This window comes from Hippichthys cyanospilos, chromosome 20, assembly GCF_059441005.1.
Source record: "Hippichthys cyanospilos isolate Australia breed blue-spotted pipefish chromosome 20, RoL_Hcya_1.0, whole genome shotgun sequence".
NCBI lineage: Eukaryota > Metazoa > Chordata > Actinopteri > Syngnathiformes > Syngnathidae > Hippichthys > Hippichthys cyanospilos.
Genome location: NC_142388.1, coordinates 11,500,606 through 11,518,841, shown reverse-complemented (window position 1 = coordinate 11,518,841; position 18,236 = coordinate 11,500,606). Strand labels below are relative to the sequence as shown.

General features: G+C 40.0%; 2 protein-coding genes across 3 annotated transcripts in view; one reads left to right on the top strand and one right to left on the bottom strand.

The window, feature by feature from the left end:
* Positions 1-638: 638 nt before the first annotated feature.
* On the top strand, positions 639-2,193 carry chac1 (ChaC, cation transport regulator homolog 1 (E. coli)). The gene is made up of 3 exons (XM_088403329.1): positions 639-1,263; positions 1,348-1,383; positions 1,672-2,193. Exons 1-3 carry the CDS (start codon positions 1,084-1,086, stop codon positions 2,050-2,052), a joined length of 597 nt encoding a protein of 198 aa, XP_088259455.1. The 5' UTR covers positions 639-1,083; the 3' UTR covers positions 2,053-2,193.
* A 1,640-nt stretch (positions 2,194-3,833) lies between these two features.
* ino80 (INO80 complex ATPase subunit) overlaps positions 3,834-18,236 on the bottom strand; it is a 35,206-nt gene continuing 20,803 nt past the window's right edge. The window contains exons 27-36 of one of the 2 annotated variants that reach the window (XM_088403879.1): positions 15,545-15,672; positions 9,595-9,689; positions 9,415-9,487; positions 8,853-9,011; positions 8,674-8,776; positions 8,514-8,602; positions 6,981-7,136; positions 6,585-6,795; positions 5,097-5,312; positions 3,834-4,912 (exon numbers count right to left, since the gene is read on the bottom strand). In XM_088403879.1, the coding sequence (XP_088260005.1) occupies positions 4,725-4,912; positions 5,097-5,312; positions 6,585-6,795; positions 6,981-7,136; positions 8,514-8,602; positions 8,674-8,776; positions 8,853-9,011; positions 9,415-9,487; positions 9,595-9,689; positions 15,545-15,672 (1,418 nt within the window). In that variant the 3' untranslated portion in view covers positions 3,834-4,724. The remainder of the gene's footprint in view (positions 4,913-5,096; positions 5,313-6,584; positions 6,796-6,980; positions 7,137-8,513; positions 8,603-8,673; positions 8,777-8,852; positions 9,012-9,414; positions 9,488-9,594; positions 9,690-15,544; positions 15,673-18,236) is intronic. The other variant, XM_088403880.1, reaches the window with a different exon arrangement.

Here is an 18,236-nt window from a genome sequence, read left to right as displayed (position 1 = left end):
TTGCATTTCATCAGCCCCAGGTTAAATGCAAAGGCTTTATTTTGATGACATAGATGACAATAAATTAAGAATACTGATTAAGCATCCAATCGATGTACATTTCACTGATGATAATCTTGGGCAGTTTCAGGTTAAAAATCGCTTAAAAGGCCCTAAGTGACTAAATATCAAATGATAAAAATAATTCAAAATTATACATGCTAAAATGGTTTCAAACGTCTATGGTATTGAGCATAACGTTTAAAAAACAAAATCACTGCCCTGTAGTGTCACATTAAGTCTGATGCAATGTTTTGGTATATTGCTCACTCTACATATGCCTCTGAAACGTACGGAAAAGGTTGCATCAGCCGTACGTTATATAACAGAGTGACAACGCAAGTAGCCAATCAGGTTTCGAACTACTTCGAGTGACAGGTTTTCGACCAATAAAATGATGCAAGAGGCCGTGACTTTTAAAAATCATTATAGCCAATAAAATCTTTATTTTGGTCGAAGGGCTGTCCTATTTTGGCGCACAAGCATCTGGTTGGTACACTTAAAAGGGGATATGAAAATCATCATTCCTATTGGGTTCGAGAATAGTCTGCTTCCGCCCACACTTGCTGAAACGTATAAATACTCTGGTGCTCCTGGGAGGATCCGTCGAGAAAACGCAGCTGAGGAAGAAGCCATTACGTGAACGAAGATCAAGCGAAGCTTTCGATAACTTCTCATCATAGCTTTTTTATTTAATCTTGAATCGTGTCATAGGTCTCATTCTAAGCAGGCTAAACTGCTGGCCTAAACCGCGTTTTTCTTTTTCGACCCGTCGTTGGGCCCCGAGCGGCTAACCGCTACCATGGAATTCTAAAAGGCACTATGCGGCAACTGTAAATGCAAATGGCGATGCATCGGCAAAACCCCCTGCGCTTTCGCGTCCTCGCAACTGCTAAGCAGTTGGGCTCTGGTACCGCTCGCGGAATACCATCGAGCCAACCGGTACCACTTCTGCTGGACCGGAGGAAGCTAACGTTAGTAGACAGCTAGTTTAGCGCGAGGCCTGAACGACTTCATCCATCCATTTGTCGTGAACGTCCGAACATGAAACCTCAAGACATTCTGGCCGCCAAGAGCAGCGGCAGCAGCCTGTGGATCTTCGGCTACGGCTCGTTGGTGTGGAAGCCCGACTTCAAGTACAAGCGGAGCAAAGTGGGCTACATTCGAGGTTACAAGAGACGTTTCTGGCACGGGGACAACTTCCACCGTGGCAATGACGAGCTAGTAAGCCTCATCGTAGATTATTTCATGGCGTTTACCACCCTAAGGGCGTTGTCTCATGCTTTTTTTTTCTGCTTCTTCCAACAGCTCGCAAGAGTGGTGACGTTGATCCCAGAGAATGACGTAAGTAGCAATCCTTCCGCTTTCGTGGCCATAAATGGTCCTGTTAGAACTTCGTCATAAGCTATACAGATCAAATGACACCCCCAATATTTTATTGCTCTAGATTTAGCACAACGTGGCGTGTCATGTTTAGTTCATAGCAAGTGAGAAAATGTCTGCTCAGAATGCATCGTTTAGATTGGTGGGGCTGTAAAGAATCTTATTGCAAAGACGTGTCTGCACCCAAACTATAACTAACCGAAGAATGGGATAAGGTCTGTATTTGACAATGTTGTTTTGACATTCCAGGCAAGCACATGGGGTGTGGCCTTCGAGGTGAGCGGCTCCCAGATGAAGGAGGCCCTCGAGTACCTGAACGTGCGCGAAGCGGTGCGCGGAGGCTACGAAACAGAGATGGTGGCCTTCCATCCGGAGGAGGGCGGCCCGTCTGTCGCAGCACTACTGTACATCGCCACCTCTGACAACCCCTTGTACCTGGGGCCCGCCGCACCGGAGGAGATCGGCGCTCGCATCGCTGTGTGCGAGGGCCGCACGGGCCACAACCTGGAGTACCTGCTGCGCCTGGCCGCCTTCATGCGGACCAGCTGCCCACATGTGAACGACCAGCATCTGTTCGCTGTAGAGGCAGCGGCGCTTAATGTGGTCTCTTACTTGTTGGAAGCCCAGTAGTTTGTAAATGCACTACTGAGCCTTGTCCATTATTCTGTATTGTTTCATCAAATAACACTAAACTAAGCATTGTCATCATTGCACTCTGCAACACTACAATCAGTGTGTGTAGGGGGGAAAAAAATAAAAAATTAGAATCAAGCTTGATTTTGTGTGTGTGTTTTAACGGGTTCACAGAAAATTTTCACATATGTGGGCTTTATAATCTAGCAGGGGTGGGCAGTTATTTGTCCCATGTTGCTGGGAATGACATGTGGCCCTAGTTAGCTGTGGGAAGTAATGGAAAAGCCAATACACAACACAATTTACCTCATAAATCAAGGTACTGCATTAAGGATGAACCACAAGCTGCTAAGGTTTTGCAGCAGTCATGGCCATCACACTACTCAGAACACCTACCCCCAGTTGCTGGAAAAAAAAACATTCTGGAGTAACATTACATGATCTGTACCCTAACAAGCCATAAACTTTGTTTTCAAAACTTGAGAATATCATTTGAAAATCCTACTCAGCCTACGGACACTATTATTAAAACAAAACCCTGCTATAGCACCTTAATCTGAAGCCCTCCATCCAACAATGCTATATATGTAGCCACTAATCCTCACGAGGGTCGCTGGCTTTTTATAGCCTCTCCCAGCAATCTGTGGGGGACACCTTGAATTGGTTTCCAGCCAATGGCAGGGCACACAGTGCCGAACAACCATTTACGCACCCAATCACATCTAAGGACAATTTAGGGCGTCCAATACGCCTGCAATGCATGTTTTTGGAATGTGGGAGACATAGTTGTTCCTCACTGTGTGCCCTGCCATTGGCTGGAAACCAATTCAAGTGTCCCCCGCCTACTTCCGGTAGACAGCTAAATAACTACTAATTGGGATTTTAATAAATTCGGAGTCATAAATCTTAATGATATTGAAGGGGATTTTTCCACACAGGAGGATTGCCACTTTCCTTTTTTTTCCTTCAGAAAACATGAATAACTGAACAAAATGCTCACTGTATGATGAACTTTAAACATGTCACTTAATGGATGGGTTTGCATAAGGTGTCAAATTGAGGATGAAGACCAGCACCATCAGGATATTATTAACGCAAAAAAAAAACACACACACTCACATTTTGCAGAATATGTTGCTTGTGGTTTAAGGCAAATCGCTTTGCCAAGCCAACATGGTGAATTGCCAGTTTTAAACACGTGACTTCTTCAAACAACTAAACGACGATTTTGAACGTTGTTTTTTTTTTCTTTATTTTAAACTCACCATGTGTTTTTAGTTACCAGGCTCTGTGGGTGTCTTCGTTGTGGTTCTCTGGTAGTTTTTTTTCTAAATAAATACATTAAATGACCGAAAGTCCATCATTAGCGTGTGAAATTGATAGCGTTTGGCCGACTAAAAGTCACGTCAAACTGAATCCGAAGTTCTGAACACACGGTGGCTTAAATACACTACTTTATGAAACCCTCAAAGCAGGTCAAGAAATGAGGTAACTAAGTGGTCATACGTTTTAAACATGAATTGAACTTCCCACCTGATCAGTTTCATCGTGTGCTGTCATGTAGAAAGCCGTTTATGTGAGACGCCATTTGAAAACAGCTAAGATTTGTGGGAAATGAAGTCCGCCATTTGTTGTGTGAAGAAATGTATAAAAATACGTTTATAGTTGTGTTTTTTCTCACATAATTTTGCATTTTGGCTTGAGGATGGTAGACGTATTGGACACAATAATTGTCCTTAGGTGTGGACGGGAGCATGAATGGAACATGATACAAGACATGACAGTTTAGCACATTTTTATTTCCACGCAATTCTTCCTGTTAGTAAAATGACAGATGCATTTCTTCATAATATACACGTGAACCTATAAAAATAGACAGGCAGACGTGGACGAGAGGGGACGGGAGCCAGAGACTACGTCGCCCTAGTCATTATGTACACATATATGTATTTATATATATGATACAGGGGATCATCTACTTGTAATCACATTTCCAACAACAAGCCTGAAACGAGCACTCACACAACACCAAAAATGGGCCAAGTTCCCAACGTATAGGGGCAGACCCCCGACAAAAATAGATATATAGTGACTTCAATACAATGTACACCAGTTTTACAAGTGAATGTCATATTCACAGTTATGGCAAATTGGCTACTCTAAATTGAAATAACTTAATTCCTAGCTCACAAGCTCTTTGCATTGAAATTATTCATTTTCTATTAGCAGCATTTCTCATTTGACCCTCATTTTGGAACATTTTCTCACAACACAATTAACAGAAAATATATAGAAATCCTGCTGGTTTGAGTATCTGAATGTGAAGAACGGCTGTGTTTGTTATCACAGATTGGAAAAAAAAGCTTTTTATGTAGAAAATCTGCAGACATCAGGCGTCTGTAGTGAAATGTACTATGATCTGTGAATGGTAATTGATAAACAATTTAATGCATAAAAGTTGGGGGTCGACAGCCCTTGGAAGTTTGGAGACAAGCACTTGATTAATAAATAAGCGTGAAAGGTGTGCGATTTGTGAACATAAGCATTGTGTTGTCATGAAGTCAATACTATACTGTTAATTGGTTTAGGCACGAGGGGGGCGCTTTCAAGGATCACAGTGAGGTTAGGTCAGTCGTGTTGTATAGTGAGAGCACACTTGGATGATGGCATCATTGGGGTCCTTTGCCCTTCCTGACAAGCTGGTGATGGCCGTGAAGTAGCTGCTTGCCCGAGCTCAGAACGCCTGGTGCGCCACCTCCCTTGGCCTGGGGAGACGTTCCTCTGGCGGGGTTAAACGCGGGGCCCGGACCGGATCGACCCACGGAAGGCTGCAGGGGGTTGGAGACGGCCAGGCCAGCTGAGAGAGGAGAAACATTAGAGACCTTGGGATTTCATTACCTTTTACAATTTTTTTTTGCTTTATTTTTGTTCAATTCAGAGCATGTTTGCTACTTCGTTTTTCGTCCACAATGATTTATTTAATGAACAATGTGTTGCGTTAAAATCAAATTCCTCAAAATCACTGTTTTTGTCAAACCAACCTTTGGAAACACTGTAGCCGTATGCGGCGTACGCCGCCGCTGAAGCAGCCGCTGCACCAGCCATTGCTCCCGCCATCGCCGCTGCGCTGCCTGCCGTCGATTTTCGCCCGCGCCCTTTGCTTCCAGACTTGGGCCCGCCCCCAGATCCTTTAGGGCGTCCTCGACTCCGGCCTGACCTACCTCTTCCGGGACTGATGGTGTCTGAGGTCAAAATACCTGAAGAAGAGAACAACTTAGTAGAATCATGGATCATTAACATTCCTTTACATTCGAGCTGTTAAAACTCATCGATTAAACTAACCGGAACAACATGTTGAATTATGGATCATTAATATTCCTTAGAGTTGTCAAAATTAATCAGTTCATCGACAAATAACGTATTACCAAATTAATCGATGAATCAACAACTAACTACTTGTCAAACTAATCAACAACAATTTAATTGTTTAGACTTTTTTATTGACTTTTTTTTTTTAATTAAGATTGTCCAAATTATCTAATTTCAATCCCTCAAGGGTAATTATTCATTAATATTTGTAGTCCTTCTTGAAAACGTAATGATTATCTTTTGTGTTAACCAAAACAAGAAGACATTTGCGTAAGTGTGCTTCTACTTTGGAAAACAATGATCGAAGAAATACCTGAATCGGAAATGGGTTGTTTGAGAAACAAACAACATAAGCATAATCATTTTTAATCAACATTAAAGTGGGGAAATTTTGTTTTGTAATACATTTTCATGCTTGATTAATCATGTGATTATTTGATTAATTGACAGAAAAATCCATTGAACAGACAATTAAAAGAATAATAACTACCGGTTACTTTATATTTATGGACATAATCTTCATTTTTTTGTCTACTTTTTTATATTTAAATCCAAAATGTGTTCACTTAGTCTACATTTATTTGTTATCCTAAATTCTGTTGTTGTTGGGTTTTTTTTTACAAATATTTATGTATTTTCGGTCTAATATTTTGAGATTTTTTTTTTTGTTCATTTTAATTTTTTTCTCCCAAAATATCTGTAATTTTTCAAGTGTTTGAATAGTTTTCCCCTATTTCTATTTATTATATTCATGTTGTATTTTTTTATTTTATTTTTCTCTAATATTTTGAGAGTTCTTTTATTCTTTCCTTGTTTTGGTCAGCTTTAATTCTTAAATGGACGCAATATTTTCTTTCTAATATGTCAAATTTTCCTGTCAAATATTCCTCCCAATTATTGGAATTTCAATCAATAGTTCAAATCATATACAGTAGAACCCAGATTCTGTTACTTTATTCCAGTAGGAGCTTTTTCACAGCATTGGGCATGAAAACAAAAAAAGGGAACTTTTCCCATTTTTTCCACATTGTCAGGCGCTATTGTGAGTTAAATACTCTAGTGGCTTCTCCCTATCACCGGTCTCCAAATTCCCTTCTAAATGTTGAGCGCACAAGACCGGCAAATGTTCAGCCGACCTTACACTAGGGACGGCGCTGTACCGTTCATGTTGTCCGAGACAGATCCAGACACAGAGGCGGGGGAGTTGGTGGCACGCGACTGCGGCGCAGAGGACAACGGCTCGTCCACGATGACCAGCATGTCGTTACTGCTCTCGTCCGCTTCTGCGTCAGGTGGCAGCGAGCCAGGCTGAAGCTCGCTGTTCAGCGAGATCTGATGGCCGGAAGGTACACACAAAGACATGCACACAGGCTAGGGATCAGGATTCATACGCAGGGTTAGGGGACAACAAAAGGGAGTCATTGACCCACAGAGGTGTGGGCAAAGGCAGCAAAGGGGATTGGAGGAGGAGGTGAAAAGCAAGACATTTAAAGTGCAAAAAGTCGCTGAGATGAGATGAGTTTGTGGATGTGCGTCATGACTTGACAAAACCTCACCTCGCTAAAGGGGCTGGGCATGGCCGAGTCCATCTCCACGCTGATGAAGGAGTCGTCGCCGTCCGCCGATAAGTTGGAGTTGTCGGCCGAGGGCGCAGGTAAGATGACCAGGTTGGCCTCCTTCCTCCTCTTAATCTCGGATTCTTCCGTCTTTTTCTACCACAAAACAAAATATGTGTCCATTCCCTACACAACATGTGTCAAAGTGTCGGACGGCAGGCCGGTTCAGGCCCGCAGGAAGGTTTTCTATGGCCTCCGGGTCTACTGCGGTTTGTGGGCCGCAAGTGTTTTACATACACCAAAACGACATTATGTTTTAAAAGAATTTCACTTGAGTGACTCATAGAAATTGGTGATTTTTATTTCTTTGAAAAAATGTTTGCCTACTTTTGCCATTTGCCAGAAATTATATAGTGATGGTGCTTTGAATAATTTCACTTCGTTAATTTAATGTGCTTGTTTTGGGGATTTTTATATAAAGGAACTTTGTGCCTGTTGAAAATTAAAAATTACTGACTGAGCCATAAGAAAATATTGCTTTGTTCTTACTATCCAATAATGTAGAAATAGTTGTTAGGTTTTCAGTAGGTTCAATTACGTGCACTAGACGTGAGGTCTTTTTCACTTTTTTTTTAAAAAACATTTGATCAGTCCGGCCCTTGGCTTGTAGTTATTTTTTTTTTACTTGGCCCCCCTGTCCATTTGACTTTGACACCACTGCTTTACGCACTAATTGCATTCAATCAAAATTAAATCTGCGAGCTGGAACGAATTGAACATTTTCATTGAAAAGCCTACAAATGAGCTAAGAGTTTTTATTGCTCTTGTACTGGAGCTCACATATGGATATCAACTATTGTCCTGATTGTGTGGACGTGGACTATATGATTCCTTGGAGAAAGACGAAAAATGAGTCCCTGACCTAATGTCACTTTGCCATGAGCCAATATTACTCATAATGCATCAAGTGCGACGCTGTAACACAGCGTCAAATCTTGGAATTCAACCGCCATTTTGATGAAAACTATGCCTCAAGGTACCACAAAATGAAAGTTACGACAATCATTCCGAAAACATTTTGTAGGAAGTTAATCTCAGAGGAAACCGGTCATCCAGGGGTCTGAAGTGATTATTTTAGTATGCATACTCGATTTGCACATATGGTGATTTGCACATATGGAAAGTGAACTTTCCGTGCTTTAAGCTGGTGGTCAGCAGGGATGAAACAGATAGGTGGACCCATTTAAAACAACATGAGGAAAAAAAATATAAATTTGTAAAGTTAGTTAAAAAAAACTTTCACAGTTAATAAAGGGTCTGATGATGGCTAACGTCGGACTGAATTTTCCTTGTCTCCTATGAGAACATTTGTGTTGGGGGATAAAGCTATAAAGCTGTCTTGAGCGTGGCAAAATTTCATGAATTTTCAAAAATGCACAATTTGCACATTATTTGGATTCAAGGATGTCAGTTAACATCCTAAGAAAAGGTACAAGGGAAATTTTTGAACACTTGAAACCCTCATGACCTTACCTTCTCAGCATACTTCTCCCTTTTCCTCTTGCGTTCTTTCACCTTGCTGCTCTCCTCTTGCTGCCGCTTCTCCTCTTGTCTCTGGCGCACTAAACACAGAAACATGCATTTAAAAAAATGTAGAGCTCTGCAAATATTTATCAAAGACTAAAAAACTTACGTTTCTTTTCTAGCTCGTCATCGTCCAGCAACAAGCTAACCACCTCCTTAGGTTTGAGTGTGTCTGGTTTAAAGTTACCTCCAGATATCACCACCCTTTGGATCTAACCACAGAGAAACTGTTATAATCGTAGCACTAAACCGGCATCTGACTGAAAACTTCTTTTCTTGAGCTCAAACCTCGCTCTTTTCTTTGGCCCGCTGCAAGATGCGCTCCTCGATGCTCCCCTGGCAGATGAGCCGATATACGGTCACCTGCTTAGTTTGACCCAGCCTGTGAGCCCGGTCCATGGCCTGCTGGTCCACGGTGGGGTTCCAGTCGCTGTCGTAGAAGATGACCTGAATAGAGCATAAAGAGGACGAACATAGCTAATCAACAGAGGCAACCAGTTAGGTGTAGCTTAAGATCTATTGTTACAAGCTAAGAATAAAATAGAATAGAATATTTATAAGTGAGCAATCATACTGCAGGCGCATCGCATAACTATCCGATTTCTATCCACATGTGAAATGGACCAACGTGTGGCATTAAAGAGGCAGCTATATTGTGTCAATATTGAAAACTTCTAACGCAAATCCTTTCTGTAAGATAACTTTTCTACTAATACAGCAACTACAGTACTTTGAATGTGCCCAAAATAAAATTTCCTGATTGAAATACGCCAATCAGGTAGTGTTGCCCTAAACGTGTTTAGGTCGTAAAAGCATTAAAAAAAAAAACTGTCTAGGAAGTGTTACTCACAGTGTCTGCAGCGGTCAGGTTAATGCCAAGCCCGCCGGCTCTGGTGCTGAGTAGGAACACAAAGATGTCCGTCCTAATTGGAGTGAAATGAAGAGGAAGAGAGCAATCCACTGTTATCACAGTGAGAGGGATTTGGGATTCAAGTGAGAGCACACTACACTATGACGGATGTCCACCCACCGACTTTGGAAGTCTGCCACCATGTCTCTACGTTCTGAGATCTTCGAGGATCCATCCAGGCGCATGTAGGTGTGCTTGCGGTAAACCATGTACTCCTGGAATGGACAATGGAGGATCAAACAGTGGAGAAAACATGCAATTTAACCAAAAGAGCACATACTGTTTAAAATGCACTTGATTGTGAAATAAATACTTGAGTCTCAGGAGTGCCTGCCCACCCATCAAAGGCTGGAATTACCTTAAAAACCTTTAACATTATTTGTGAGCTCCACATCAACTACCCCCCCCCCCCCCCCCAGCTATGAAAATAGCTTAAAAAGACTTAAAACATAGTGCTTTGCCATCCCTGTATGATTTATTAAACTTAGGAACTACATTTTTAGTGGTATATCTGGGCATATTTTATTAAGAAGCTCCTCAAGATTGACTGTAAAATCATCAAGTTTTTCTCTGGCTCATCTGCTGGGAAATTGTGCCACTAATGACAAAGTGCATCTGAATAAAATTAAAAATAAAATTAAAAATAAAAGAAAGAAATAAAAAACAATTCAATTTAGCAATATGTTGCTTCATGCTCCAATAAATTTGCTTTTAATCGGAAACGGAAAATGTTTTTATTCCACCCAGCATCAAAGTGCCGCAATTGCAATTTGCTGATACCTTCACAATCCCTGTTAAAATATCACATACTTCAACGTACCCCAATTTGAGCACTGCTGAACTATAGTAAGGCAGTTGGCTTCCCATAAAGCAAACGCCTGCCTCCTACAGGACTGGAGTGGAACAACATTTAGTTGATTTTTGTATGTGCTGTCCTGTAAATCAGTTACAAGTGGACACGTGGAGACCAGTACTTATTAGACAAGTCCATTGATATACCATACTGTAATAACTAAAGCTTATCTTTTACCAAACCCTTTTCATCTAATATTTAGGACTTCCTGTTTGATGGTCTCCATAGTGGATACCTTGATCCTAGTTCAAGACACATTAAAGTTGACATCCTATCTGCTCAGAAGTCCGTCAAGCTGTTGTGTTGGGGCCCCTAAAGAGCAAAGGGTCAGTGCAAACAGCAGTGATGAGGTGACATGTTGATCTGGCTTTTAAGCACTACCCCCACACCCCCTCGAACCTCTGACCTCCCCGCTGTGAAACATGACGGGTAGCATCGCGTCATCGGCCTCTAGAATTATTACTGATGATAGCTATGATTTTACATTATGTACCCCCTCGCCTTAAACTAAAATTATGACAAGCCAGCTTTCCTCTCTCTGGCTGCCATCCCAACTGGCCCATCTGTTCCCAGTAAATGCTACATTAGCGCTCGCCAAAATGCCGCCTTTGGATTTGCGGATTCAATTCTGCAGCTTGAAGCAATGTTTGTATTTTTTTAAGAATAATTGAGCATTATTTGACGATTGTGACATTTTAATAAAGCATGGAAGACGCCACAGCTCGTATCGTTTAATAGCATGCAAAATTGAAGGTAATTATTAAGAGGAAAAATAAACCAGTATAGCAAAAAAAAAAAAAAGCATTAACTACATAAAAAGTGTTTTTTAAGACTACATGTTATGTTCATGATCTAACATAACACAAACTATGGTTCGAGCAAAAATGTCCTTTGTTTTCAACTTTCAACTTCAATTATTTTCATACAGGGTATTTCAAGGTTTATTTTTAACATTGTTTTACTGTACAGCCATTAAAAAAAAAAAAAAATCCACTCACAAAAATGCTATGTATTAGGAAAACTAACATAAACTAAGTAGAAACATTGAAATCTAATGAAAAAACTTGCTAAGAAGTAATTAAAACTAGCTGGAATTGCAAAAAAAGTCAAACCAAATTTAAAAGTCATTTCAATGAAAAATCGAATTAACCCTATATTAACCCTCGCGGGCTTCAATTAAGCTTTAGTACTTTTCAGTTTTTTCTGATTTTAAAAAACGGTTCAGAAAATATTGATGGAGACTAGTTTAGGGATATTATCATTTCATTGCTGCAAATCTGCAACTCCTGCAGAGGGTAAAAACTCTGGCACTGAGATAGTCTTGTCTTCTGCTCATTTTTTTAGAACCTTTGTAGTGTTTATGTTTTTCTCTACCATTGACATGAGGTTGTAAAGCTCCGCACAGCTATGACAGCTGAGGCATAAAGAGCAACAAGGCATGCGGGGGGAACATAAACTTGCTGAGAACACAGCATGACGGCATTTACTGTTTCCAGACCGACAACCAATTTTTGAACTGTGAATGTTGCAACTAGCAATTGATTAGGAACGGGGGACAAAAGTGTAGAAATACTAAGTTTGTAGTTTGAGTTGAAATTGTTCTGACTCGAAATGATCAAAATTGCTCTTAGTTGCTGTAAACAAAACCTTTCAAACGTAACACTTCATTCCAGTGCTGATAGCGAAAGATTTGTAAGAACTTCAAGCGCCCGTGAGAAATTGTCTCACAGCAATGTTATTTTTCTCCAGGCCACCCAGATCCATGATCCATCACCCCTGCGACATCGTGGCAACGGGAGCGAACAGCCGACCGGCGACAAAAACAATGATGCTAATGACAGAGATTAGCATCGAGCGCTCCTTCGCTCATCAACTCCATCTGTGAGAGGCCCCAGAAGCCGGGGTCACTCCAATGCGTCATTTTGAGCGTGTGTTAACCCATTAGTGGAAGGGATGCTGTCACCGCCATCCATTACTGTATGAGGTCACCGAGAAACAGCCGTGTATGTGTGTTTTCTAAACGCTGTTTTTTCCTCGTTTTCTGCACTCCCAGCGGTTTTCCAGACACACAGGAAGATGGTCCTCAATCATCCAGACAATAAACCAGCACATCTACTGTATGTCAAGTTCCTGAAACCTTTGCTTTGCTCAAGGTGCGAGAAGAAGAAAGAGTAGTGGTACAATAACTCAAACGTGTTCTTTTTTTTTTTCTTTCCCAAGCTCAAAGGGGTCAATTTTGAGAGGTTGTCAAGATGGCCATTACAACAAAACTCAATGTTCAACTTTTCTTAAAGGCTTCAAGCTGTTTATTGCACATCACTTAGAGTAAAACAAAACAAAAAACTGGGTAAAGACATTGTGTATTTAACTTAACTTAAACTTTAACTTTGAACAGTTGTGGTGTAAAAAAACAAAACAAAACAAAAAAACATTTTATCAAATGGTGTATGAGTAACCCTTCGGGTACGTGGCTGCATTTCAGGGAGTATGTAAGATTGCTGCAGGTATTGGCAAATTTAATGTGATGCTTTTTAATGCCATGACAGGAACATTAACTTTTTTTTTCCATTCCAAGAGAAAATTCATTGGAACATTAAGCAACTAAAAATGCTTTGTACTGGTTAAATCATTGGTCTCCAAACCTTTTCCTATGAGTACCACAAAAAAAAAGAGAAGAGACGTAAGGGTCATGTTATTTTTGTTTTTTTAACTTTAACTAATTAAACAGAAATCAATCAATCAAATAATCATAACATGTTTTCTATACAATATAGTTATTTAAAAAAAAAAAAAACACTGCTACATCAAGGCTTTCTGGTTAAAGGTGATGAAGCATATTAAGATTTTTTATCCACACTTTTAATGCCATCTTCCATCTAACCATGTCATAAACTTTTGAGATAGTATTTAAGGACACGTCAAAATGTAATTTTAGTAGATGCGGCGGGCTGCTAAAATGGCCCCTGGCCATAGTTTGGTTAGGAGGTACTTGGTTGAAAAAATATTTAACATAATTGAAAAAAAAGGTTGAGAATTCCTTGATTAGGTAACTGTTATTTGAACACAAACAGTGCAGCATCACATGTATATAGACAATATAGCAGAAGTCACAACTCACAACCTTTAACAACATCACTACCACCAATAACACTAATACCACGTTTCACTTTGACACATAAATACGATTTCGGTTATTTTTGGACTCATTCATACACAGAGATTACGATTGTTCTATTTCGTCCTATTCTTCTCCAATCTTGTCTTATGACACAAACCCCCAAGGCTCTTGCCACTCCCGTTGCCCCCACTCCTCCCCTCACCCATCTGGCTTCTTCCATGTCCCCTCCAGATGAGACCCCGCTCGTTAACCCGGACCTGTTAATTAGCTGCCTAATGAGTGTGCTAACAAGGGACCGGCAGACTGATTACAGGGCAGAGGGGGTGGGGGTCCTGAAGCCATGAAAACAACAGGCTTAGATGCACCTGACAGTCACGTTTTTAATGGACATTTGTTTTAAACTCAGCAATGAATAACGCATGAATCTTAACAACATCATTTAGAAGGGGTGTATCTATGAATTCTAATTAGGATTGTTCTACCCTGTTGGACGCTTTAGTATACGACGGGTGGACATTTGGGTGGGTTCCAGCAAATGAATTAAATTTAAGAAAGGACTCATAGATCTTGTGAGTGTGTGGTGCGTGTGCACCAGAGGCGTGACTAACGCCATTTCAGCCAGTGCAAAAACACCCAAAATTATTTGGTATAGTTTAGAGTGTGTCATTCGCATTGTGTGGCTATCTACAAGAGGCGAGAAAAATATAATTTGTCCAATCACCTGACCTTAGCACCCATCAGTCACGATGAGTCGCAATGACACCCCATGAGTTAAAAAAAAAGTGGATAGACATGCCATTGTCGACTTATCAAGCATAACAAAGCTAAAGAAAAAAAAGTGGCAGGCAAACAACACAACATGAAAAATGAAGAACCCAAAGCTAAAATGTAGATGTAAATGTAAATGTAGACATATTTTTCAGTCCAGGCCAGGCCGAAACTTGCTAGTTAGCACAGTCACAAAACATTGACTCTCCCGCCACGTACCGCTTCTCCAGATGGTGAAAATGTGTCATCCCTGCCACGTGCACAGCTTCAAGGGATGAATGCGGATTCGGCTATGCCCGGAAGCAGACCCATTAGAAGGGACGATATGATTTTACTCACAGTAAAATGCTATATAATAGTTGCTAGCTAATGTAAACCCATTTCCCAGAGACAAAAAAACAAGAAAGCAGGAGTTTTCCTAGGGCAGGTATCAAACTCCCATGACCATGCTTGTGTTATTAACCCAATAAACACTTATTTGAGTAGCGGACCTGAAAAAAAAATATGATTCATGTCCCGAGGCTCAGCAAATGGATTCTAAAAGCCCTGGTGCCCCTTTCTGGCCACTCTTGAGAATCTTACCACTACTGTTTCTGAGTAATTTTTTAAACATCTTACTATCTGAATATGTATGTATTGCTTGTTACTTTTTTTAATGTATGTTTATGTATGCATAGGTATATATAAACATATGTATGCATATATTTATTTAATATTTTTCCTTTATTTTTCCTGTTTGTGTGTGTGTGTTGAGTGGGAGTATGTGTGTGAATAATTATATGCTTGGGGATTTTTGTTAACATACATGAAAATCTGTACATGATCCTGGAACATATCTACCATTGAGGTTTTGCAAAATCAATAAAAAGACATTTGAACGAAAGACTTATTTGAGTAGTAGTATGGATAGAACAGCAGAGGCAAATGCTTTGGAACTGACCAGCATCATAAAATGATTTTGCTGAGAGCAAGGCCCGCAAGATGCGATTCTAATAGGTGAGTACATATTTTCTCAATAAATGTAAGTAGTGGGGGTTCAAGCTTTATGGCAAATAACCTCATTTTATTTTGGTGCCACAATGAGCTTTTTGCATGTGTGCTATCATATATTGGAACAATTTTTGTGGCATTTAATATTAAAAAAATCATAATATTAACATTGGAGGCCTGCAAAATCCTTAATGACAAGCAGCAGTTCTCCCAAGTGGCTCTCTGCGTTTGTGCACATGCACCTCAATTTAGGACAATGCACGTGGGGCACAATATAATTATTTGCACCGGGCCGCAAAACCATGTTGTTACACCACTGGTGCGCACGTGTGTGGTTCTACCTCGAGCAGGTCGATCATGCGAGTCATCTGGGAATAGATGAGGACTCTGTGTCCCTGGGCCTTTAGTCGACTCAGCAGGATATCCAAGGTATGAAGCTTGCCACTTTCTGTGATTAGACTCTCCTTGTCTGCAGGGAAAACAGACCACAAAGATTTGACTTAAAATTCATCAACTCATTTCCAGATGTTTACATCCTCTAAATGCAGTTGTGATTTGTACAAAAACAAAAACACCTTATCTAACATAACCGTATGCTGTATAATTTAAATAAATAAATAAACAAATATATCAAATGTAAACGCAGCGAGGGGCACGTAAAACTAAATCAATAATAATATTGATCATTAATATTTTTATACTTTTTTCTTATTAATTTTTTTCATTAATATTTATTAGTGCTGTCAAGAGATTAAATCTTTAAAACTAATTTATTGCAACATTTCCCCAAATTACTCGCGATTAATCACATTTTCAACAAAAAATTTCAACAAAGTTAGTAACCAATATTTACTTGATTAAAATCTTGGAATTAATGTAATATTAAAAAATAAAGAAATATTCTAAACTATGGTAATCGCTTTCTTTGATCATTTAATATGATTGTTTTCCTGTATGGTATTCATTCACAAAACAACGTATACAGTGTTTTTACTTCATTTTGCTAAGTGTGAGGATCTTTTGTTGTTTTTAAATGCGCCATCAAGCAATTGTTAAAAGTGAAACTACTAAAATGGCCACCTTTGTCTGTCTCTGTCCCGGTGACTCCTCTATGCCTTTGATTGCAAAGTTAGCAGATTTCATTTGCTAAAGGAAGTAGAACTGTTTTATTTCACGTTCCATCCATCTATTTTCATAGGCGCTTATTATTTCTAGAGTTGCATAGGCTATATAAATTTAAATTAATCTCCAAAATTAACGCTTACATTTTGGCAACCCTAATATTTATATATTTTTTTGTTCTTCTGACGATCATAAACTGAGCATCCCTTGTATCTAGTATTTTTATTCAAAATCTTTGCCTTCCATTTCATTTGTCAGATTTTTTTTATTTGGACTTTTTTATTTTGACCAATGTTCTGTAATATTCAAATTATTTTTGACATATTTTGGCTTTTCTACTTTTTAAAAAGTTTTGTCATAAGTACGTATTTTTTTCTCTTTCCAAAATAATTTGCTGTATATGTATTTTTATTTAATTTAGTATTTTATCCTGTTTTTATTTCATAATAAACTTTCATAAGTATAAAACAATCAAATGTAAAACAGTTAGTCAGGGCTGATCTGAGTGAGCTTTTTACTAGTTGACTGTGAGCCCTTCGTAAGCTCATATGCCACAAAACTAAAACACCAAAGACGCATAGCATACGCTTATGTGAGTCCCCTTTCTCCTCAAAGAAAAGCTGCAGTCTTCATTCATAGGTCAGACACAATCCTGCCAATCAATGCAAGTCCTCAATAAGCTATCTTCAGGAGGATAAAGGCTCCTTTCACCAGAGCAGATCAGTTGGGCAAGGTTCAATCCTCTTAAAGTAGGCTGATCGTTTAAAGAAGCCTCGGCCCTTATTGACTGGGCTGCTAATGGGGAGCAGGGTGACAATACAAGTGGGATAAAGTGCAAGGAAAAAAGGTCATTTACACCTTCCTCTACAAAAGCACAAAAACCAACAAAACAGTTGGTGGAGGCCCAGGTTTCGACAAATGTGGAAGAAGTCCACTTGATGAGGCGTAAATGTCATCTAGATAACAGCAGTGCATGGGAAGCAACCCACCCGCAGACGGTCAGACCAAGGGGTCGCGACCCCTCCGACTGGTCTGGTTCAGGGTCAGTTGCCAGGGTCAGGTCAGAGAGTCCCTGTGGGAGAGTCTGACTCGGACTCAATTGTAAGCACATGCACATGCCCATTGTAAATCTATAAAAAGTGCTGATCTCTAGAAAAAAGGCAGAGCTTATTGACATTGCAAATCTTTGCTCTACTAGCTTAATGCTAACTCTAAATAGCATTTATGTTCAGTGCTAAAACAGTTTTGAGCAATGGATTCAAAACATGTAGAAATAACAGCACTCACAGTCACATATTCTTTATCATCAACAAAAAACAACTTATATCAGTGCCGTACTCATGAACTTCAGTAAAGTAAGTAAAACATTTTGGACTGATTTCTTTCAGCAAATAGTTGTTACTCAGCTCCTGCAGGAAAATAAGCTTCAAAGAGAGGATAAAAGCAGGGGTTCACTCTGAGTACATTTAACCCCAGTCCCCACCGCCTCATCTACCCTAATCTACTTGATAAAATTACAGTTTCCGCTGAGAAATCTCGCCAGCTCTACTCTCCCCTGCTTGATATTCTGGAACCTGTTGCGGTTCCCGATAAAAGTAGCTAGTAACAAAACGTGGCGTAAATACGTTGGAGGTCATTGTCTGGTTTGAGACACAATGTTGTTTGGTTTAGAGCGAATTTGAGTAGCACAGGGCATTGTAGTGCAGGGCAGAACCTGTCTTGGGGAGACTGGGCTTTCAAGTGTATTATGGCCAAATAGTCACTTGAGTCCTGTTGTCAATGTATCACAGGTGGCAGAGCCTAACGGAACCCTCAATCTTTTTCTCCTATTCTGGCAGCATTCTATGTTAATGTGCACTCCGACTGAACCATGACCTGCGACCCTTTGGTGCAGTCGCCCTAGCAAGGTCA

Excerpts from the sequence above, each read along its gene's own strand:
- chac1 (XM_088403329.1), top strand. The coding sequence starts at position 1,084 with ATGAAACCTCAAGACATTCTGGCCGCCAAGAGCAGCGGCAGCAGCCTG. Across the intron at positions 1,264-1,347 it reads ACCGTGGCAATGACGAGCTA|CTCGCAAGAGTGGTGACGTT; the intron begins GTAAGCCTCATC and ends TTCTTCCAACAG. Across the intron at positions 1,384-1,671 it reads CGTTGATCCCAGAGAATGAC|GCAAGCACATGGGGTGTGGC; the intron begins GTAAGTAGCAAT and ends TTGACATTCCAG.